The sequence below is a fragment of the Schistocerca americana genome, chromosome 1 (assembly GCF_021461395.2).
Source record: "Schistocerca americana isolate TAMUIC-IGC-003095 chromosome 1, iqSchAmer2.1, whole genome shotgun sequence".
Lineage (NCBI taxonomy): Eukaryota > Metazoa > Arthropoda > Insecta > Orthoptera > Acrididae > Schistocerca > Schistocerca americana.
This window is the reverse complement of record NC_060119.1, coordinates 476,891,678-476,916,252: the sequence shown is the minus strand read 5'-3', so window position 1 is coordinate 476,916,252 and position 24,575 is coordinate 476,891,678. Positions and strand designations below refer to the sequence as shown.

The 24,575-nt window shown below is 41.6% G+C and overlaps 1 protein-coding gene across 1 annotated transcript in view; it reads left to right on the top strand.

The window, feature by feature from the left end:
- Nucleotides 1-24,575, top strand: part of LOC124604114 (structural maintenance of chromosomes protein 3) — a 210,055-nt gene that overhangs the window by 90,720 nt on the left and 94,760 nt on the right. The window contains exon 11 of the mRNA XM_047136451.1: nucleotides 12,034-12,139. Within this exon, the coding sequence (XP_046992407.1) occupies nucleotides 12,034-12,139 (106 nt within the window). The remainder of the gene's footprint in view (nucleotides 1-12,033; nucleotides 12,140-24,575) is intronic.

The following is a 24,575-nucleotide window of genomic DNA, read 5'->3' as shown; positions in this document are numbered from 1 at the left end:
GAGGACCGCTTAAGTCCAAAGTGAATCATCTGAAGTATGTGTTCTGAAAAAAATGGCTATAGTGCACACGATATAAAGGCAGCATTTTCCAAGAAAAGGAAAAATGAATATACTCACACTCACAGGATGTGCCCCGTTTGTGGTTTTTCCTCTTTGTGGCGCTGTATCCAGTGAAATAAGAAGAGTCCTGGGTAGACAGGTTTTAAGACCGATTTTTCGTCCTCATAAGAAAATTAAGGAGATGATGCGCTCTATTAAGGACAGTCTCAGCCTCTCAGTGTCTCTGGAATTTATAATATCCCCTGTGGATGTGGAAGCAATTATATAGGTCAGACCATTCGTAATGTTTCCAACCACTGTGCAGAACACTAACAGCATATTAAAATTAGAGAACTAGAGAAACCAGCAATTGCAGAGCACAGCCTCACTAACAAACATGAAGTGCTGTTTAATGAAACAACAAGTTTGCCCCATACCTCCACATATTGGGAATCTGTTATTAAGAAGTCTTGCGGTGCCCCGTTGTATCTTCTCTGAAACTTAGTCGCGCTCCTTGGACTATCAGTGTGAACTTACTTGAATGCCGGATACAGGCTCAGCTTTCCCGCAGCTTTGGCATCTTCTGCTTGCATCAAACTCTTCTCTGAAGATTCTATATTTTGAAGAAGGTGAAAATTCATCTACTATTCCAAAATCCTATTATCTAGTAGAAATAAAGACTCACAAAATTCAGTTGCTGTTAATATATTCTATATTCAAAATTCAATACACCATTTCATTGCCACAAATAAACAGTAAGCCCACACTTTCTTACAGCATTCACACACGACTGAATTCAACCAAATTTAAACATTTTTTCTCAACGATACAGTACTAATATACACTCCTGGAAATGGAAAAAAGAACACATTGACACCGGTGTGTCAGACCCACCATACTTGCTCCGCACACTGCGAGAGGGCTGTACAAGCAATGATCACACGCACGGCACAGCGGACACACCAGGAACCGCGGTGTTGGCCGTCGAATGGCGCTAGCTGCGCAGCATTTGTGCACCGCCGCCGTCAGTGTCAGCCAGTTTGCCGTGGCATACGGAGCTCCATCGCAGTCTTTAACACTGGTAGCATGCCGCGACAGCGTGGACGTGAACCGTATGTGCAGTTGACGGACTTTGAGCGAGGGCGTATAGTGGGCATGCGGGAGGCCGGGTGGACGTACCGCCGAATTGCTCAACACGTGGGGCGTGAGGTCTCCACAGTACATCGATGTTGTCGCCAGTGGTCGGCGGAAGGTGCACATGCCCGTCGACCTGGGACCGGACCGCAGCGACGCACGGATGCACGCCAAGACCGTAGGATCCTACGCAGTGCCGTAGGGGACCGCACCGCCACTTCCCAGCAAATTAGGGACACTGTTGCTCCTGGGGTATCGGCGAGGACCATTCGCAACCGTCTCCATGAAGCTGGGCTACGGTCCCGCACACCGTTAGGCCGTCTTCCGCTCATGCCCCAACATCGTGCAGCCCGCCTCCAGTGGTGTCGCGACAGGCGTGAATGGAGGGACGAATGGAGACGTGTCGTCTTCAGCGATGAGAGTCGCTTCTGCCTTGGTGCCAATGATGGTCGTATGCGTGTTTGGCGCCGTGCAGATGAGCGCCACAATCAGGACTGCATACGACCGAGGCACACAGGGCCAACACCCGGCATCATGGTGTGGGGAGCGATCTCCTACACTGGCCCTACACCACTGGTGATCGTCGAGGGGACACTGAATAGTGCACGGTACATCCAAACCGTCATCGAACCCATCGTTCTACCATTCCTAGACCGGCAAGGGAACTTGCTGTTCCAACAGGACAATGCACGTCCGCATGTATCCCGTGCCACCCAACGTGCTCTAGAAGGTGTAAGTCAACTACCCTGGCCAGCAAGATCTCCGGATCTGTCCCCCATTGAGCATGTTTGGGACTGGATGAAGCGTCGTCTCACGCGGTCTGCACGTCCAGCACGAACGCTGGTCCAACTGAGGCGCCAGGTGGAAATGGCATGGCAAGCCGTTCCACAGGACTACATCCAGCATCTCTACGATCGTCTCCATGGGAGAATAGCAGCCTGCATTGCTGCGAAAGGTGGATATACACTGTACTAGTGCCGACATTGTGCATGCTCTGTTGCCTGTGTCTATGTGCCTGTGGTTCTGTCAGTGTGATCATGTGATGTATCTGACCCCAGGAATGTGTCAATAAAGTTTCCCCTTCCTGGGACAATGAATTCACGGTGTTCTTATTTCAATTTCCAGGAGTGTACATGTCCGTCTGCTCGAGACCAAGTCACTATTAATAATAATCATTTTTTTTATTCCGTTGTCTTTCCACAACACACAACAATCACCAATGCTTTTCGTGCATGAAATTCGTCCACGGAATTCTGGGCCGGAAGTTTTTCTTTTCTCTTTGCTGCAGCCGAGCGCATCACTTGTTGGCCCGGTTTTGCTCTTCTTTCTCAGTTAGCCTGCACAAATAACATTCTGCGGCAGTGTGTATCTGTTTATGCTACAACCCACTACGAAATAACGTGTGTTCGAAGCGGCTGGAACACAAGTGACTCCAGACTTTCTTAAAATTCTGGGGGCACTACATATCCCTCCCCTTAGCTCAAACACTCGTTATTTTAGACACAACATATAATATCTTTTGCACTTATTATTCACACAAAACCTTTAGCACAGAAATAAAAAATACATTTGTCTCATTGCTATCGTTCCCTCAGATGGTCAGTCATTTTACCAATAGACTTAGTAGTACAAGCAATTTAAGATACAACAAATCTTGACCAGTTAATCAAATATAAGACTTCCTTCAAGGCTGTTTTAGGATCGTGCAAAATAAATCCCTCCCCTTAGCCAGTCACAAATTTCAGGTGTTGTTCTCATTAAATAACTCTTTCCTTCTTTATTCTACGGTTGCAACAGTAACCACCTGTTCTTTCAGAATGCATCGTCTCTAGATAAGGAAAAAAAGAATTCAACGTTACCAGGGGAAACTTTTCCACAATAAATTAGAATTACGATACCTCCCATTTCCTGCAGGTACAGTATCTATCAATGACATAAGGTATGATCCTATGAACATAATTTTCTTCCTCACATACAGGTAGGTATGCCCCTTCCACTTACTTAAAACCATGGTACAGGTCAATCCCCTTCTGGAGCCCCTGCCCGCACAGTATAGGTCAGCCTCCTCTGGGTCTGCCTACCTGTCACTTTATCTCATTTCAACAATATCAGGTGCGCCCTCATTATCCTCTCTCAACAGTGTTCATAGTCACTCCTCTGGCATATACCTCTTCATACAATTCTCTTTAAAATTTCCTGGTCAAATATACATGTCCTCTTTGATTCCTTTTGCTTACAGATCGTTTCCATAGCTTTAACACTTAATTATCCTCCACCTATTTTTTATTACTCCATTGTTTCTTATCAGGCTATTCGGGATGCACAATCCTATTCTTATCCTCAAAACTTATGAACTCCATCTGTTGATAAAGGTTCTGGTAGTGTTTCTCTTCTCTGGCTAAACTTTTATCTTCAGTCACACTTGTTTGCGAGGGCTGTATGAAGGGTGTGGTGTTCGTGTAGTGTTGGTCGTGTCTATGCCTACACTACCCACCCCTTATACAAAATTGAGGACAAACCCTCCCCCATCACATCATACTTTACAAAAGGTACAAAACATTTTATAAAAATTTAAACATCATGTAACACTGAATTATGCCATTTTCCTCAACACTGGCGTTTATAATGTTCTATCTAGAAGAACAGAGACTACGAGGTAACACTCTCGGGAACACACTCCCCGGGTTTTACCCTTGCATCAGGTACTATGTTTTCGGATCCTTTAACATATTGTATTTTGATATTGTATTCTTGTAGAAACAAAATCCACGTCATTAGTTGGCTATGTAACAGTCTGCTAGTCATCAGGAACGATAAAGCTTGGTGGTCGGTATATATGTAGATTTCCGAACCCCATATTAAAGTTTGAAACTTTTGTATACTCCATACTATTGCTAGCAATTCCTTTTCAGTAGCGGTGTAATTTAGTTCGTGCTTATTTAGGCCCCTACTAATGAATGCTATAGATTAGTGATCATAGTTCTCTACTCCCCATTCACCTTGAAATAATTCTGCTGCAATTCCATAATCTGAGGCATCAGTGCCTATCTTAAAAGGTTCATTCATTACTGGATGTTGTAAGATTGGAGCATCTACTAGAGCTTGCTTTAGTTTGTCAAATGCTTCTTGGGTCCCTTGGTCCCAATTCCATGCTGTACCTTTTCGTAATAATCTTAATAGTCTAGGGTCGTTCATTTCTTGGCCCTGCACATAACGTCGATAGTAACCTGCCATTCCCAGAAACCCTTTTACTTGTTTAATGTTTCGAGGAGATGGACAGTTTTTAATAGCTTCAGTTCTCTCGGGGTCAGGCTTAATGCCTGTTATTCCTATAATATGTCCTAAGAACTTCAACACTTGTCTCGCAAAGTGCGATTTACTTAACTTTAAAGTGATACTCTTTTCCTTAAATCATTTCAAAGTTTTGTCCAATATCCTACAATGTTCTTCCCAAGTAGGCGAAATAATCAAAATGTCATCTATATAAACTCTCGTCCAGTCGCATTATCCAGAGCTCTGATGATATTTAATGCAAAAGGTAGTACATTGAAATGGTAAGATTTTCCATCAAACAAAAAAGCAGTGTACTTGTCTGAATCTGGATGTAACCAGATTTGCCAGCACCCAGCAGTCAAATCAGCCGAACTGAAATACTTGGCGTTCTTAGACTTAGTGAGTAATTCATCTATATTTATGGGACGATCTCTTTTGGTCTCAATATTCCGATTGAGAATACGGGCATCTAGCACCAATCTTACTCTACCTGTAGCTTTCCTCACTACTACCAAGGGATTATTATACACTACTACCAAGGGATTATTATAAACACTCGTACTTCTTTCAACAATATTTTGATCAATCATTTTATTAATCTCTTCTCTGACAGCTTCCTTAAGGCTCACAGGTATCGGGTAAGGTTTGCAAAAGAACGGAGTCTCATCCTTGATTTTAAACTTGCACGCGTAATCCCTAATGATACCGGGATTCTCTGAGAATACCGAATCATACTTGAACAAAATTTTTACTAAATCCGTCTGCTGTTCGGCATTTAATACTTCTGATTCACTTACCTTCCTGCAGAAATCGTCTCGTTGATATGATGTAAACATTGATTTTATCTCTGGATACAACTGAGCTGATGCGGTAAGCTGTAATCGCTGGTGTTCAGTTGTTTGTATATACCCAGTTCTGTCAGTTACAAATTTAACGCACTGCCTCTCCTTTAGTTCTCACACATAAATACAGTTTTCATTAAAATTTAGTACAATATTAAAATTAGTTACCATATTTACTCGAATCTAAGCCGCACCTGAAAAATTAGGCTCGAAATCAAGGGGAAAAAAAATTTCCCGAATCTAAGCCGCACCTGAAATTTGAGACTCGAAATTCAAGGGAAGAGAAAAGTTTTAGGCCGCACCTATAACTCGAAACAAAGTTGGTCCATTGTAATATGAGACACAATTTAGGTCGAATGAATGACGATACAGCTACAGTAATTTGGTTCGAGTCGTAAGCTTAGCAGTTAAGCTTTACCAGGTAGCTCCGTCCGTATTTATACGGGTACCCTTCCCTTTTCACGTGCTTAGTCTGGTTTGAATTGATTGCTTATTTTTCTTTGATCTGATAAGTGCCGTTCTCTTTGCTTTAGGTGTTACGTCACTCTTAAGCTGAAAATGCATTACTGTACTTTGTCTTGCATTGTGTGTCGCATTCTGATAATTTGTGTTTACGACCTGTCGCTGCTCGCGGCATGGCTTGCTTTTGTGCACGCTACCAGCGCCTACAATTAAAAAACAAAAGAGAGGAATCGTCTCATTAGCGAAACAATGTCAAGAGACTGTTATTTGTTGTTACTAACACTGCTGCTTTCTTCGATAATGATCAACAAGAACCAAATAATAGACTGCATATGATAGAAGATGTTCTGAAAGAGAGTTTAGCGAAAATTTTTCTCCATTTGAAAATCTTTAGTACATTACATTCTGCACAGAAATTAGAGTCATCTTAGATTTAAAAATCTAGTCAATTGCCGTGCTTCATTTCTGACTGTACGACTATTAGGCATAAGAATAATACAAATATAAACATGACATGATATGTATATTCTTCCGCTTTTGCTGTTGTTTCACGCAAGTTTCGTAGTTTATTAGGCAGACAGGATTTAAATGAGATAGTAGCAAACACGAAACAATACATGGCAAAATGTTTATATTCGTATTATTCTTATGGTGAAGAGAATACTGCATGTGATTCACAATACATAAAAGTTCCTATTAGCAACCATCTCTTCTCACAGGTAGGAAAAAATTCAGAACGTAGAGTTGGCCATATTGACAAACATCCCAACAGTCTTGCCAGTCTGATTTTCGTAGTACATTGAAATGCTGCTACATTCGAAGATGAACAATAGGGAATTTGTATTTACTTCGTTGGATAATGTATGAAAATGCGGTGGTCGAAACTCGGGGCGGAGAAAAAAGCTCGTCTTCCACCCTTTTTTATAATTTATTTACTGACGCAGAGGTTTTGGCGCCAGTATTTATCTTTGTGCCTGCAAAGCATGCCTGTGTAGCGCTACATATATTCAACGGCAGAACTTAGTTGTGGCGGCACCTACCAACATTTTTCAGAACTTCCGCTTACTTTGCACTCGATTCTAAGCCGTAGGGGGTTTTTTGGATTACAAAAACCGGAAAAAAAGTGCGGCTTAGGTTCGAGTTAATACGGTAACCAGTCTATGCCAAACAATACCTTTCTATTGATGTTTTCTACCACTAATAAAGGTTGTCGAAAATTTAGATTACCTATTTGGCAGTTGGCTAAGGTTTTGTACTTAACAACCTTGCTTTTCTTTCCTGTTATTCCGACGATATATACTCCTGTTACAGGTAATACTGGAAATTATTCTTAATTTTAACGTATCAAAATATTCTTTTGAAATTAGAGGCACTTTGCTACCAGAATCGATAAACATTTCTACTTTGTGTTTCTCTATTTCTCCTTCTATTATAGGGCGCGGTGTTGTAGCTATTTCGTTCGTTTCCTCCTGCAGCAGCCACTCTTTTGTAGGTACGTTGTGCATAAAGGAAACCTGTAAACTCCTGTTTAGGCCTTTCGATGAATTTTGACGATCTGGCCCCCATCCCTGGGTCCAGATCACTCCACATTTTCCTCATGGGTAGCAACCACGGGCTTATTTCCAAAGGTCGGTACAGCGTTACCCACTGCTCCACAGCTGTTGCTGGGCACAAATTCCTGCGTGGTTACTGAACCAAGGTTAGACGAGAATTGTGCTCTCAAGCCACCCCCTCTATTACCATTTCTCACCGGTCGGTGAACTCGGGCAAGGTTAGTTTCATATCATTTTGATTGATTATTATTATTATTATTATTATTCATGTTACCCCTCCTAAAATTCTGATTTTCTTGTGCATGTAAGTTCTCATTTCTATCCTTATTAATGGCATCTAATGTGTCTACAAAAGATAGCAGCTCCTCTACTGTCTTCCACCCACTACATAAGATATCTTTCCGTGCATAAGTAGGTAAACGTCTTATTAAAATTCTTACTAAACCTTCCTCCTCCATTGGTTTGTCTAAATACTTGGCCCTCATCAAGTGCCAGTCAAAATACTTATGCATTGAACCCCAGGCATTGCCGTAGTATTTTGGGCCCCATAAATCTGAAATTAACTTCTCTTGTGCACTGGAAGACCAATATTTTTCTTTAAATTTTCTTTGAAAGTCTTCCCGGGACATGAAGTTCTCTTTGTTTGCTGTGCCCCATTCTGAAGCTTCACCCTCCAAATAACCTATCGCAAATTCTATTTTCTTAGCCTCTCCCCAACCTTTAGGCATCGCCTGATTAAATCGTTTTAGGAAATGGGTGGGGGTACCTCCTCGTCTATTTTAAACCTAGGGAACTGTCGGGAAAAGCCTGAATTCGATCCCCATTGCAAATTGTTAATTATTTCTTTATTTAGAACAAGATTTTGAGACACTGTACTCTTTTTTAAATTTCTCCTGAATAATTTTGAATTCCCTTCTTATGTTATCTAAGTCTTTTTTAGTACGACCTAATTCAGAGGTCATTATAGGCAAAGGAATGGCGACGCTTAATTTTTCTTCCTCTTTTCGTTCTTTTAGCTCATCCACCTGTTCCTCTATACTGGTTAGATTGATCAACTCGGTTGTAGTTAACTTTTCTTTGAGATTTTGTTCTACAGTTTCTAAACGTGAGCTAACTCCTGAAATTTGCGCCTGAACAAATGGGAGCAATTTATCTTGTTTATGTACATTTGTTTTAATGTTACTTAATTCCTGTTTAACCACATCATATGTGACCTTACAGACATCTTTCAAGGAATCAAAATTTTCGTTGACTCTAGTTTCTAGACTACTACATTTACAGTTGACATCATACTCTAATTTCCGGGCTATTTCCCGTAAATTTTTCTCCTGTCTCTCCTCTGAGCCTTTAAACAAAATATTTACTCTTTCACTTAGAGAGTCAGACAATTGTTTCTTCAAGTCTAACTTGAGTTGTTGCATTTGAGCGTTCTGTAAATCTAGTTTAGACTTTAATTCTGAGTTCTGTAAATCTAGTTTAGAATTTAATTCTGCCTTCAGTTCGTCTTGTCTTGTGTTCTGTGACTCAAACTGAGTTTTGATAAACTTCATTAATTCATCCAAATCAGGTCCTGGGTTTCCTATCCCCATAGCCCCAACATGCTCTTCTGATTGTTGATTACCTCCTTCCATCTTATTCTTCTTAGCCGTAAGTGGAGTCAACATTCACAGTACCCCCTACTCACAAGTCTTACACTGCACTATTGAACTAAAGTCAAAGTTCGCTCACCCGGTGTGACTTGACGATCTGCTACCGGCGGTGTTGGTGTTGGTGTAGACGGCGGCGTTGGCGTTGGCGTTGTAGACGGCGGCGTTGGCGTTGTATATGGCCGCGTCAGCGTTGTACACGGCGGCGGTGGCGGCGTTCGTGAACGGCGGCGGCAGCATTTGTGAATTAATGGATTGACTGTGGCGTTCGTTCTACTCGATTTCCTTGCTTCTATCACCATTAACCAACAGGACAACTTTTGATAAATATTCCAGTCTTGTTCACTGTTACTCGTTGCTATGGCAACACTCGTCAATCTTTTCAACTTGATTTCGTTAATCTTCCACCTTCTTCACAGGTCCTTTCTTTATTGGTCCCCACGTTATGCGGTGCCCCGTTGTATCTTCTCTAAAACTTAGAGCCACACTCACTGGACTATCAGTGTGAACTTACTTGAATGCCGGATACAGGCTCAGCTTACCCGTAGCTCCTGTGTCTTCTGCTTGCATCAAACTCTTCTCCGAAGATTCTATATTTTGTAGAAGGTGAAAATTCATCTACTATTCCAAAATCCTATTATCTAGTCCAAATAAAGACTCTCTCAAAATTCAGTTGCTGTTAACATATTCTATATTCAAAATTTAATGCACCATTTCACTGCCACTTTAAACAGTAAGCCCACTTTTTCTGAGGGCATTCGCACACGACTGAATTCAACCAAATTTAATAACATTGTTTCTCAATGATCTTCGAAAGCTTGAGATTTTATCCTGAATTGATGCAACAACAACCGAGAATGTTTTACTCATATCAAACATACCAACCACCAGCAGTACCTCCACCTTGACAAATGCCACCTATTCCACAACGAGAAGTCCCTTCTATACAGCCTAACTAATACACATGTCCATCTGCTCGAGACCAAGTCACTATTAATAATAATCTTTTTTTTTCTTCTTTTGTCTCTCCACAACACACAACAATCACCAATGTTTTTCGTGCATGAAATTCATCCGTGGAATTCTGGGCCGGAAGTTTTTCTTTTCTGTTTGCTGCAACTGAGCGCATCACTTGTTGGCCCGGTTTTGCTCTTCTTTCTCGGTTAGCCTGCACAAATAACATTCTGCGGTAGTGTGTATCTGTTTATGCTACAACCCACTACGAAATTACGTGTGTTTGAAGCGGCTGGGAACAAGTGACTCCAGACTTTCGTAAAATTCTGGGGGCACTACAGGCTGTCGAAATAAGAATGAGCGAAAAGAACTTTAACTGTGATAGCAGATATTATCTAAGCAGTGCATGGAAATTAGTGCTTGGTGCAGAGAAGCAGCACAGACATTCCTTGCAGTGTTTACATTCCCACGGAAGCAGTGGTGACACCAGGGCAGACATTGACACTGTCTGCAACAGTAGTATGTAATCTCCTATTAAACACAAGCTGACCAATCAGAAGCCATCCACAGGCTATATAAGGCCACCACAGCAGCAGTAAAGACAGTCAGTTGCTACTGACAAAGACGATGGAGGCTATCTTCGAAAGCTTGAGATTTTATCCTGAATTGATGCAACAAGAACCGAGAATGTTTTACTCATATCAAACATACCAACCACCAGCAGTACCTCCACCTTGACAAATGCCACCTATTCCACAACGAGAAGTCCCTTCTATACAGCCTAACCACCCATGGCTGTCGCATCTGCTGTGACTTGCAGTCCAACTCAAAATACACCGAGGGTCTTGCTGAGGCCTTTACAGACTGTAATTACACCTCCAAGCTTGCACAAAAACAGATCTCCCATGCCTTATCTTTCCAGTCACCCACCACCTCCCAAAGTCCCACTGTCTGGCCACAGAGGAGCATTCTGCTCGTGACTCAGTACCACGGAGAACTGGAGCAACTGAATTACACTCCCCGCCAGAGTTTTGACTACCTTTCATCGTGCCCTTAAATTAGAAATGTTCTTCCTCCCCCCCCTCGCCCCCCCCCCCTCCCCAGTGGTATTCCGCCACCCACCAAACCTACACAATAATCTTGTCCATCCCTACACAACCCTTGCTCCCAACCCCTTGCCTCATGGCTCATTTCCCTGTAATAGACCTAGATGCAAAACCTGTCACATACATCCTCCAACCACCCCTTACTCCAGTCCAATCACAAACATTACTTATCTCATGAGAGGCAGGGATACCCGTGAAACCAATCATGTGATCAACACGCTAAGCTGCAACCACTGTGCTTCATTCTACATGGGCGTGACAACCAACAAGCCGTCTGTCTGCATGAATGGCCCCTGACAAACTGTGACCAAGAAACAAGTGGACCACCCTGTTGCTGAGTACACTGCCCAACACGGCATTCATCAGTTCACTGACTGCTTCACAGCCTATGCCATCTGGATTCACCCCACCACCAGCAGCTTTTCTGAACCGTTCTGAAACCCACCTGGTCGCAGCCATCATTAGTTATCGTCCTTACCCATCTAACCTCACCCCTGTTCCCATTCCAACAATACACAGCCCTCTATTCCACAAAACACCCAGTCTTTTTAATTCTCTCCTTTCCCACTAATCTCCCCACCCCCACCCCTGACCTCTGTCTAACCTCCTAGCTGCACCTGGCTGCCTTACCTTCTCTCCACCTCATCCCTGCATGCTCCCACAGCAGCACTTTACCATCCTCCACCTTTACCCCTCATCCCTCCCCCTCCCTACCCAGCCTCTTCCTGCACTGTTTTTCGTAGTACTGCTTCAACTGCCATAGACTGTGGTCGTGTGTGTGTGTGTGTGTGTTTGTGTGTGTGTGTGTGTGTGTGTGTGTGTGTGTGTTTTTGACAAAGGACTTGTTGGCCGAAAGCTTATTGTGTGACAGTCTTTTTTTTTTTGTGCCTATCTGTGACTCGGCATCTCTGCTGTATGGTGAGTAGCAACTATCCTTTTATAATGGTGTTATGTATTAATTTGGTATTTAAAATGTGGTGTGACATCAATGTTTTGTTTGAACAGAGCTAATAATGGTTTTCAGGTCACTTAACAAGCAAATAAAGGACAAACAGGATCATGCCACCAAACTAGAAGAAGATATAAAGAAAGACATTGAGAAGAAAGCCTTGTTACTGAGGAAGATTGAGGTATTGATATGTATATACTTTATTTTTTTATCCTGAAAAATAACTAGATTTGAAATTGAGCTAACAGAATATTGAGTAACAAATACTAACAAAGAGATAGAGGGACTGGCCAGTACTTACCTCAGCTCAGTACAGCCGATAGATACACAAAAAACACAACCGAAAATTTACGTTCCTAGCTTTCGGAACAAATGTTCCTTCATCAGGGAGGAGGTAGGGGAAAGAAAGGGAAGAAGGGAAAGTGGATTCAGTTACTCACAACCCAGGTTATGAAGCAACAGGGAAAGGAAAACAGGGAGGGTAGCAAGGATGGAGGCATGGTTGTCAGAGGGAAGCCAAAGATATTCTTCCCTCTGACAACCATGCCTCCATCCTTGGATGGAGGCATGGATGATCCATTTTAACAAATACTTGTGTTTCTGTAGTTCATTATTGTAAGTTATTGATAGTTTTTGACTTATTTACCATTAAGTACTTGTATGTATGGTGTTGGAGGTTATTTGTCATTTAATAAATAAATTAAGAAACAGCGTAGGGACTCATACAAAAACTGACTATTGTCGGAGTAGAATTATTGATTGTCTAACTTGCTCTCATATGTGCTTTGAAGTGAAGTGATGTAGTTATTAATATAGACTAGACTCGTTGTAAAAAGAAAACTTCAAATCTTAATGGTGTCATCTAAATTTTTGAATGCTTGTTTGGACACAGTCACTTCCTTCTATTTTCCATCTGAGATATTTCTTTGTACCTGATTGTCTCAATATTTATGAGATGTTACAACTGTGATCTCCATTCCAAATTTTATTATGAAGAAAATTCGTAAGCACAACAGTACTATTTCAAAGAAACCAGAGTTGGCATTCAATACGTAATGACTGTATGAGGCTTGTTGGAGTTCTCAGGACCCAAAATTTCTTCCAGACTTGTTAATTACTTCCGGAAGCTAAAAATTTTGCATAAAAAGGTTACCTGTCTCCATGTCCTCCACAAACAGATCGTTAAGGAGCCATTTTGCCAGACTGAAAAATAGGAACTGCTGAATGTCTGGTTGCAGTCCCAGTTCCTCATACAATACAAGCAGACTTCAAAAAGTAAGTTAATGTTGTTATGGTAGGCCAAGTTACTGTAATTGAATGCTGCACTACACTGCAAAGTGACACAGATGCATGACAGTTGAAAATTCCTGGCAGATTAAAACTGTGTGCCAGACCGAGACTCGAACTTGGGACCTTTGCCTTTCGCGGGCAAGTGCTCTACCATCTGAGATACCCAAGCACGACTCACACACCGTCCTCACAGTTTTACATCTGCCAGTACCTTGTCTCCTACCTTCCAAACTTCATAGAAGCTCTCCTGTGAACCTTGCAGAACTAGCACACCTGGAAGAAAGGATATTGCAGAGACTTGGCTTAGCCACAGCTTGTAGGATGTTTCCAGAATGAGATTTTCATTCTGCAGTGGAGAGTGCACTGTTATGAAACTTCCTTCCAGATTAAAACTGTGTGCCAGACTGAGACTCGAACTTGGGACTTTTGTCTTTTGCAGGCAAGTGCTCATTCTGGATACATGACGATTGTTTTTCAATATACTCACCTATTCTCTGGAAGCAATGGTCAGAACGTTCTACCGATCATTCAATTCCTCGATGATAACAGTGGTCACTGTGCCATTCGAAGACTACTGTGTGAATGGCTTCACTGTTGGAAAATCCCCTCTCCCCACTTAATACACTCTTTCAGCTTGTTGAAAAGATGGAAATCACATGGTGCAAGATCTGGACTTCACCCATGTCTGGTACAGCCTTGCGCAAATCGTCAGCATCATTTCACCACGGCTGGACCGGCATTCTATTTACCACCAGAATTTCATAGGGTGTCTGTGTGACATTGTGTCCACAAGAATCATACTGTCCCACACACTCAACTTTGAAGTAGATTTCCAGTTGCCACTCCATTTCAGATGCACACTGTGGTACACCTGTTATCCATACTGCAGCAGAAATGTGGAATCCCAAAACATGTACTTGCTTCTAACAATGTGTCACTCTAATGGCTAAAGTTTTTAGTGTGGGACTACATGTGTCCCTGTGTATTTAGTTCTCCAAGGAAAGTCTAATTGTTATTTGTGTTACATAGGAGTTAGGGATGATCTCTAAATCTGTATCCATACTCTGCAAATCAGTGTGAAGTGCATGGCAAAGGGTATGTCCCATTGTACCAGTTAGTATGGTTTCTTCCGATTCCATTCGTGTATGGAGTGTGGGAAGAATGAATGTTTGAATGCTTCTGTGTGTGTGTGCTGTAATTATTGTCCCTGGTCCTCAAGATCCCTTTGTAAGGGGTTATATATTTGTAGCCAGGTCAAGAAAATTTGCTGTCTCAGGATAACATCTGTCTTCAAAATTCTTATCAGTTCAGTTTCTTCAGCATCTCTGTAAATCCCACAGGTTAAACAAACCTGTGACCATTCTTGCTGCCCTTCTCAGTATACTGTCAATATCCCGTGTTAGCCCTATTTGGTACAGATCTCACACATGAGAGCAATATTCTAGAATGGGTCACAAAAGTTATTTGTAAGCATTCTGCTTTATAGACGGATTGCACTTCCCCAGTATTCTACCAATAAAGTCTGACACCTGCTTACCCACAACTCATTTCATATCCCTTCAAGGTGCTACACCCATATATTGTACGAGTTGGCCAATCCAACTGTGACATTGACATTTTAGTCATGGGATTCTACATTTTTTCATTTTGTGTAGTGCACACAGTTTTCCATTTCTGAACATTAAAATCAAGTTCCTGATGTTTGCACCAGTTTCAACTCTTACCTAGATCTGACTGAATATTTATGCAGCCTCTTTCAGATAATACTTCATTACAGATAACTGTGCCATCTGCAAACAGTCTGAGGTTACTGTTGATATTGTCTACAAGGTCATCAATATACAACATCAACAACAAGGGTCCCGACACATTTCCCTGAGGCACACCCAAAGTTACTTCATTTGACATTGGCTCTCCACCCAAAATAACATGCTGAGTGCTATCAAAAAGTCCTCATCCTGTCACAAATCTGCCTAAATGCCTTGATCCTAAGCTTTCAGTATATCAAGTAAGAAAAGTATGAGTTGAATTTCGCATGGCTGGTGTTTTCGGAATCCATCCTGATTTACAAGGAGGAGCTCATTCTGTTCAAGATATCTCATTACATTTGAGTTCATGATATTCTCAAAGTTTCTACAACAAATCATTGTCAAGGATCACTTCTGTTACCCTTCTTATAGACGTGCGTGACCTGTGCTTTTTCCCAACCACTGGGCACAATTTTCTGTTCAAGGGATCTGTGATAGATTATTGTTGGAATAGGGGCTAACTCAGCTGCAAATTCAGTATAGAATCAAGTAATGATTCCATAGGGCTGTGGAGCTTTGTTCAGTTTTAATGATTTCAGATGTTCTCAACACCACTGTCACCAGTACTGATTTATCTCATTTGTTCAGTGGTATGAGGATTCAGTTGGGTCATATTGTCTTGGTTTTCTGTTATAAAGGAGCATTTGAAAATATTATAAACATCTACCATTTGTAAACTGCAGTTTGCTTGACTCCATTTGTACTCTGAATTTAACTGACTATGAAACTGGTCAAATTCTGTACAATAGCTTATATTTCTGCAAGAGCTGCTAAAAGTCTAGACTGGGGCCAGTGGCGTACTTATGTGTTTGTTCCAGCAACATTGTTGACTCTCACCATGAACTTCGATTTAAATTATAGGGAGGGAGAGGGAGGGTGTCAGCTGCTGGATACGTGAGTTTCACAGGTGCCCTAGGGTGATGACGACGACGGCAGTGATTAAAAATAACGATATCACACACAACAGGCTAAACAAAAGAGGCAGTGAAGATAAAAATTAATGCAAGCAATTTTTTTGTTTACTTTATTTCTCCATATATTAGCAAAACTTAAACAACCAATAATGGCCTAAGTTTAGAATAGGCGTTATGGTAACTTTTTAGGCAGATACCTTGTTTTAACAAAAATTTGTAATTTTGGTTAGTCAGAAAACGTTAAAAAGGAGCCTCTTAAAAAATAGGATGTCATCTTTTTCTATCTGGCATCGTCTTATACATCTACATAGATACTCTGCAAATCACATTTAAGTGCCTGGCAGAGGGTTCATCGAACCACCTTCACAATTCTCTATTATTCCAATCTCTTACAGTGCGCTGAAAGAATGAACACCTATATCTTTTGGCCGACTACATCACGTGTCCTATGTTCTGAATATCCGCTGTCATCGGCTGGTGAGATCACGTGACGTGAGCTATGACTGGCTTACAAACGTGCATCGCAATCACTATTTCAGTGCTTCAGAAAGTAACATGCAGTGTTTGGTGGAATTCGAATTTATACTTTCGTAATATGAAAATGTGAAGTGGACATGTTGCTGCACATCAGACATCTTCCCAAAATGTGTTTGGTTCCCTGAGTTTCGTTTTCTAAAGTGCCGGAAAGTTCTACACCCGTGTATAAAACCATAACCATTCAAAAGACTGATAAGTTTTACAGTTCCGAGGAAAAGTATACTCTCACGTAACACGGAAATAAATCGCAGCCTTTGGTTAGCCTTCCCCACAACATTTTCTATGTGTTCTTTCCAATTTAAGTTGTTCGTAATTGTAATACCTAGGTATTTAGTTGAATTTACAGCTTTTAGATTAGACTGATTTATCGTGTAACCGAAGTTTAACGAGTTCCTTTTAGCACTCATGTGGATGACCACATACTTTCCGTTATTTAGGGTCAACTGCCACTTTTCGCACCATTCAGATATTTTTTCTAAATCGTTTTGCAGTTTGTTTTGATCTTCTGATGACTTTATTAGTCGATAAACGACAGCGTCATCTGCAAACAACCGAAGACGGCTGCTCAGATTATCTCCCAAATCGTTTATATAGATAAGGAACAGCAAAGGGCCTATAACACTACCTTGGGGAATGCCTGAAATCACTTCTGTTTTACTCGATGACTTTCCATCAATTACTACGAACTGTGACCTCTCTGACAGGAAATCGCAAATCCAGTCGCCTAACTGAGACAATATTCCATAAACAAGCAATTTTACTACGAGCCGCTTGTGTGGTACAGTGTCAAAAGCCTTCCAGAAACCCAGGAATACGGGATCGATCTGAAATCCCTTGTCAATAGCACTCAGCACTTCATGTGAATAAATAGCTAGTTGTGTTACACAGGAACGATGTTTTCTAAACCCATGTGGACTGTGTCAGTAGACCATTTCCTTCGAGATAATTCATAATGTTTGAATACAATGTGTGTTCTAAAATCCTGCTGCATATCGGCGTTAACGATATGGACCTGTAATTTAGTGGATTACTCCTACTACCTTTCTTGAATATTGGTGTGACCGTTGAAACTTTCTAGTCTTTGGGTACGGATCTTTCGTCAAGCGAACGGTTCTATGATTGTTAAGTATGGAGCTATTGCATCAGCATACTCCGAAAGGGACCTAATTGGTATACAGTCTGGACCAGAAGACTTGCTTTTATTAAGTGATTTGATTTGCATCACTACTCTGAGAATATTTACTTCTACATTACTTATGTTGGCAGCTGTTCTCGATTCAAATTCTGGAATATTTGCTTCGTCTTCTTTTGTGAAGGCATTTTGGAAGACTGTGTTTAGTAAATCTGCTTTGGCAGCACTGTCTTCGATAGTATCTCCATTGTTATCGCGCAGAGAAGGCATTGATTGTTTCTTGCCACTAACATACTTCACATACGACCAGAATCTCTTTGGATTTTCTGCCAGGTTTTGAGACAAAGTTTCGTTGTGGAAACTGTTATAGGCGTCTCGCATTGAACTCTGCGCTAAGTTTTGAGCTTCTGTAAAGGATCACCAATCGTGGGGCTTTTGCGTCTGTTTAAATTTGGCATGTTTGTTTTGTTGTTTCTGAAACAGTGTTCTAACCCGTTTTGTGACCATGGAGGATCAGCTCCGTCGTTTGTTAGTTTATTTGGTATAAACCTCTCAATTGCTGCTGATACTATTTCTTTGAATTTAAGCCACATCTGGTCTACACTTATATTATTAATTTGGAATGAGGTCGGTAAAAGGATCCAATTATTATTTTATTCCAGTTGCCAACAATGACCTCTGCCCGTACTAACTCACAGGAAGTATCTACTTCAATTTTACAACAAGTTAAACTACTTCTAACAGCAACAAACACGCCACCACCAACCATGTTTAGCCTATCTTTTCGGAGCACCGCTAGGTTCTTCGCAAAAATTTTGGCTGAGCTTATATCCAGTTTTAGCCAGCTTTCAGTGCCTATAACGATTTGAGCATCAGTGCTTTCTAGTAGCACTTGGAGCTTTGGTACTTTCCCAACACAGCTATGACAATCTACAACTGTTATACCAATGGTTCCTGTATCTATGTTCTTCCTGTGTTCAGCCTGCACCCTTTGTGACTGAAGCCCATCTTGTGTTTTCCCGAGACCCTCTAACCTAAAAAACTGCCCAGCCCACACCACACAGCCCCTGCTACCCGTGTAGCCGCTTCCTGCGTATAGTGGACACCTGACTTGTTCAACTTAACCCGAAACCCAACCACCCTTTGGCGCAAGTCGAGGAATCTGCAGCCTACACGGTTGCAGAACCGTCTGAGTCCCTGATTCAGAGCCTCCACTCGGGTAAATACGGTACATCATGATTGGGGCACCAAACTATTTGTTCTAGATAGCTTTTTCAGATAAGACAGTCAGTAATGTCATCGCAGGATGTTTATCACACCCACCACCAACAAAACTGTTATTTTCCCAGTTGATTGTTGGATGATTAAAGTCTCCATCAATGATTACACTGTGTTTGGGGGAACTTAAGTACGAGTGAACTGAGATTTTCTCTCAGGAGATATGTCTGTTGGGCAATAGAAGGATCCAGTTACCATTTTATGCCCTTCCATGACACTGAGTCTTGCCCAAACAATATCACTAGCAATTTCAATTCTATCTAGAAGGATTTGAGTTTCTTGTCTACTGCTACAAATACACCACCTCCATTTCCAATTTGCATATCCATTTGATAAACAACTAAATTTTCCTTAGAAATCTCACTGCTATCAATTTCAAGTATTAACCAGCTTTCTGTACTTTTCAATGCTTTTCAGGAGCACTTCAAACTCCAGAACTTTGTTGTGAATGCTTCAACAGTTAACCACTAGGAATTTAATACTCTCACGTGTGAGAGGCATTTCTTTCAGTCTTACACTCATACTTCTGGGTTTCCTACAACTATCATTATCTGGATTGGCTGGAGAGTCACCTAATCTAAAGAACCCTTGTGTGCACCCCACACTCGGTCGGCTACCTGGTTAGCAGCCTCTGATGTGTAGTGCATAGCTGACCAATTTAGGGTCACCCTACAGTTCTCAACCCTGTGGTGCAAGTCCAGGATGTTACAGCCTAGCTTGTCACATAACCTCCGAAGTCTCTAGTCCAGTTCTTCCACTCGACTCAGAACCAAGGGGCCATGATTTATTTTGGTGACAATGCTGCAGATTTTGAGCTTCATTTAAACTCCATGTGCAAGACTGGTCTTCTCAACCTTCTCTTTCAATTGCTGGAATGATCCAAGTAGACCTAGAAGCCCAATGACATGTGACACGTGCTCTAACACACACCACAACCTGCAGCTGGTCGCTCCCTGTTCCCTCAGTGACTGCTGAAATAGCCTTTACAACATGTTGAATAAGGCCACCTGGCATACACAGTGGGTGCACATGATGCCCATTCATGTCTCTTGCTGCCATTTCTCTAAGAGGTACCATCGTTCGCCATATGTTTGAACTGCCAACGATTAATAGACCCCTACCCTTTTGCGTTTGCATTGTCTTGACCCCAGACAAAACAGGTTTTCCCGAAACAGGTGAAGTTAGTTCCACAGGCCCAGTTTGTTTCAGTGAAAGACAGCCCCTCAAACTTGTTGATTAGGGGGGTCGGTACAACACCCTGAGTCCTCACTGGTCCCTGTACCCTGTAAAGCACTCCTTGATCTACCAGTGAAATGTCACTTGCAGTCAAGTGGATGAGTAATGGCAAATTCCATACTTTCTGCAGGGGAGACAGAATCCACAGGAGAGGATAGTACTTGGGATACCTTTGGTACCGATATCAATATGTACATAACTCTCGGGAGCACTTCCAACACACTGATTTCACAGCAGCTGCCAATTATTTGACAGTAGTCATGGTGATTTCCAGCTGCTTACATTGTCAGCTAACTTATCTCGTGTTCGAGAACAGTATTCACAGTAGGGCTGCATTTTGGCTGGTGCAATGTATTACAGGACTGTGAACAGGTAATCTTAAACAAAGCCTGCTGATTACACTGGCCAATGGTGAAAGTGTTTCTTTCTGAAAAATAGTTAATTGTTACGTATTTCCATCTGCTGAATTAAAAAATCATCACAAAAATGATAGATTAGCTCTTGCTTTGGAGATAACGTGACATTTCATTTTTACAGTCAACATTTTCAGTTTGGAGGAAATTTTGTTTTCGGAATTGGCACACCTGTCCAATAGCAAAATGCAAATGCTCTTAAGCTGTTTGTAATTCATAAACATAGGTACTGTTGCTGTGACTGTGAGTTTCATATAGTTTCTGCTGTAATTAAAGCAGAATTTCTGGTTTGAGAGAGCTTTTGTGATGTAAAACTCGTAAAAATCCCACAAAAAAATGTAAATAAGGTGAATAATTTTTGTTACATTTGTGGTGAAATAACATTTCCCTTGCAGAAATGCAGTCTGATGCCTCTTACTGTCTATCTGCATTATTTTGGTATGAAAGTAGTGGACCGGGATAAGTCTTGGGCTCCACATATATGTCTATGGCTTTTGCTGTGCCTACGGTTTGGTGGAAGCCTACAAACCATGCAGATGACTCCTATTTCTGCTTAACTCCAGCTATAAATGCAGTTTTGTCTATGAAGAAAAGAAGAACAGTTCAGACCTGAATCTTCTACCTGCTAATCGACCCATTCCACATTCAGATAGTTCACCAGTTTCTACTCCACCCAAAAATTGTGTGTTTGAAGCAGAAAATGAAGCCAGTGTGGAGCTAGAAAAAGAAGAAGTACGAAACAAGCCTTCCAAATCCCGTGACCCTGATGAGGGAAAAGATGATACACTATACAGACTGAGTCAAGCGGAATTGAGTGATCTCATTAGAGACCTTGACCTGTCAGAGGAGAAGGCAGAAATTCTGGGGTTTCAGCTACAGCAATGGAATCTTCTCAAAAGTGATGTCACAGTTTCACAGCACAGGAAACGTCAAATGGAACTGCTTCCCTTTTTGGAGAAGAAAAACAATCTTGTTGTTTGCTGTGACAGTAATAGCTTCATGAAATTCTTGAATTTGAAGCATGATCCAATTGAGTGGAGGCTATTCATAGACTCCTCCAAGCTTAGTTTGGTTAGTGTGAAGGCGCCACAGTGGAACACGTGGTCTCAAGAGCGGCCAATAGTAGTGCCCCTGATCATGTATTTAAGCGCCTGCCTCTCTCTCTCTCAATCAAATATCATGAACACAAATGGAAACTCTGTGGTGATCTAAAAATCATACTCTGTGGAATGCAATTGGGATACACAAAACATTGCGACTTCTTATGTATGTGGGACAGTAGGAATATGAAATCTCATTGTACGAGGGCGGTTCAATAAGTAATGCAACACATTTTTTTTTCTCGGCCAATTTTGGTTGAAAAAACCGGAAATTTCTTGTGGAATATTTTCAAACATTCCCGCTTCGTCTCGTATAGTTTCATTGACTTCCGACAGGTGGCAGCGCTGTACGGAGCTGTTAAAATGGCGTCTGTAACGGATGTGCGTTGCAAACAACGGGCAGTGATCGAGTTTCTTTTGGCGGAAAACCAGGGCATCTCAAATATTCATAGGCGCTTGCAGAATGTCTACGGTGATCTGGCAGTGGACAAAAGCACGGTGAGTCGTTGGGCAAAGCGTGTGTCGTCATCGCCGCAAGGTCAAGCAAGACTGTCTGATCTCCCGCGTGCGGGCCGGCCGTGCACAGCTGCGAATCCTGCAATGGCGGAGCGTGCGAACACACTCGTTCGAGATGATCGACGGATCACCATCAAACAACTCAGTGCTCAACTTGACATCTCTGTTGGTAGTGCTGTCACAATTGTTCACCAGTTGGGATTTTCAAAGGTTTGTTCCCGCTGGGTCCCTCGTTGTCTAACCAAACACCATAAAGAGCAAAGGAGAACCATTGTCCGGAATTGCTTGCTCGTCATGTGGCTGAGGGTGACAATTTCTTGTCAAAGATTGTTACAGGCGATGAAACATGGGTTCATCACTTCGAACCTGAAACAAAACGGCAATCAATGGAGTGGCGCCACACCCACTCCCCTACCAAGAAAAAGTTTAAAGCCATACCCTCAGCCGGTAAAGTCATGGTTACAGTCTTCTGGGACGCTGAAGGGGTTATTCTGTTCGATGTCCTTCCCCATGGTCAAACGATCAACTCTGAAGTGTATTGTGCTACTCTTCAGAAATTGAAGAAACGACTTCAGCGTGTTCGTAGGCACAAAAATCTGAACGAACTTCTCCTTCTTCATGACAACATAAGACCTCACACAAGCCTTCGCACCCGAGAGGAGCTCACAAAACTTCAGTGGACTGTTCTTCCTCATGCACCCTACAGCCCCGATCTCGCACCGTCGGATTTCCATATGTTTGGCCCAATGAAGGACGCAATCCGTGGGAGGCACTACGCGGATGATGAAAAAGTTATTGATGCAGTACGACGTTGGCTCCGACATCGACCAGTGGAATGGTACCGTGCAGGCATACAGGCCCTCATTTCAAGGTGGCGTAAGACCGTAGCATTGAATGGAGATTACGTTGAAAAATTGTGGTGTGTAGCTAAAAGATTGGGGAATAACCTGGTGTATTTCAATGCTGAATAAAACAACCCCTGTTTCAGAAAAAAAATGTGTTGCATTACTTATTGAACTGCCCTCGTATTAACAGGGTGTATATGCCCTGGGAAACCAGGGAAAAACCTGGGAATTTTTTCACTCTGGAGAAAACTGGGAAACGCCCAGGACTTCTTTAGAATTCCAGAAATCTCTCATTGTTTTAGTTTTCATTTACATTTTTGTAATTTTGACTGGTAAGAACTGATAATCTTACAAAGGATTTTACTGTGCCCCACCACTGCAGAACAACAGTGCAGTCATAAAAAATAAACGAGACAAAAAAATCAAAATAAAACTTAAGTTACAAAGGAAATTCCCAATTTACAACAATGAAACACAGTGCACACACAAGTGTCTGCCAACAGTGAAATGAAATGTGTCAAAGGCTTTAGGATGAAGACTATGCAATTCTTCATAACAACAAACTGCTTCTGATGACCGTGACAACACAACTGTTCACATCAGGTTCATTTGAAGCTAGCGAGCTCATGCACATGCGTTGTTGGGTCGCGTATGAGCAGTACCTTCTACTGCTTCTGGCTACTTAAAGTGTGGCTGCTAGGAGTGTTAGCTGTACCAGCAGCAGCAACAAGCAGCCAGGTGCTATCTGGAAATATTTTTCTGGTGCGCACAAGCTGCCAGATTCACACACGCGCAGAGCAGTTTGAGTTGTAGTGGGGAGGGGGAATAGTGTCCAATTTTAGTGATTTTGCTGTTTACTGTTTATATACAGCTCTCATATTAAATGAAAACAAAATATAATTCCATGGTCGGGAACTATCAAGTGAATTAAAATAATTCACATAATTACGGAAGGCTAAAATATGTTATTAGTTTCAGTTTTCTGATTTGATTTGATTTCCACATTTTTGACAGTCAAGCATTAATTTTCTTGCAGAACAGTGAAGTTATTTTTGTCAATCTGCGAAAGAAATTTGCCTTTTATTAGTCTTTTTCACAGAGGCAGTAAATTTATTTGAAACGAAGTGTTTCATTCCACACCATTGGCTGGTTCCAACTATTTGCTGAATTTCAAATGCACATTTTCATCTTCTGGCACATAATGGCATTACGCCATAATAAAGAACCTAACATGAGATAATACAGTACCGGTAGTCCAAGAAAATTAGCATTCTCAAAAGCTTAATATCAGGTTGGCATATCCATCTTTGTGAATCTGGACACACTAATGTGTACTTTAAACCACATTATGCATTTTAGTATTATTTACGAAATTCTGCTTGCAGTATCATCTGATGTCCTGTTTTGTTTATGACGCAATGCAAGATCTCTTAATGCTGTGCAAGACTGTAAATGCTATACACATACGTACAAATGGGCTTCCTATGTCATCGTCTGTTTCCTGGTGATGTCTGATAATTGCTGAAACGAATTCTAACACGTTGCAGG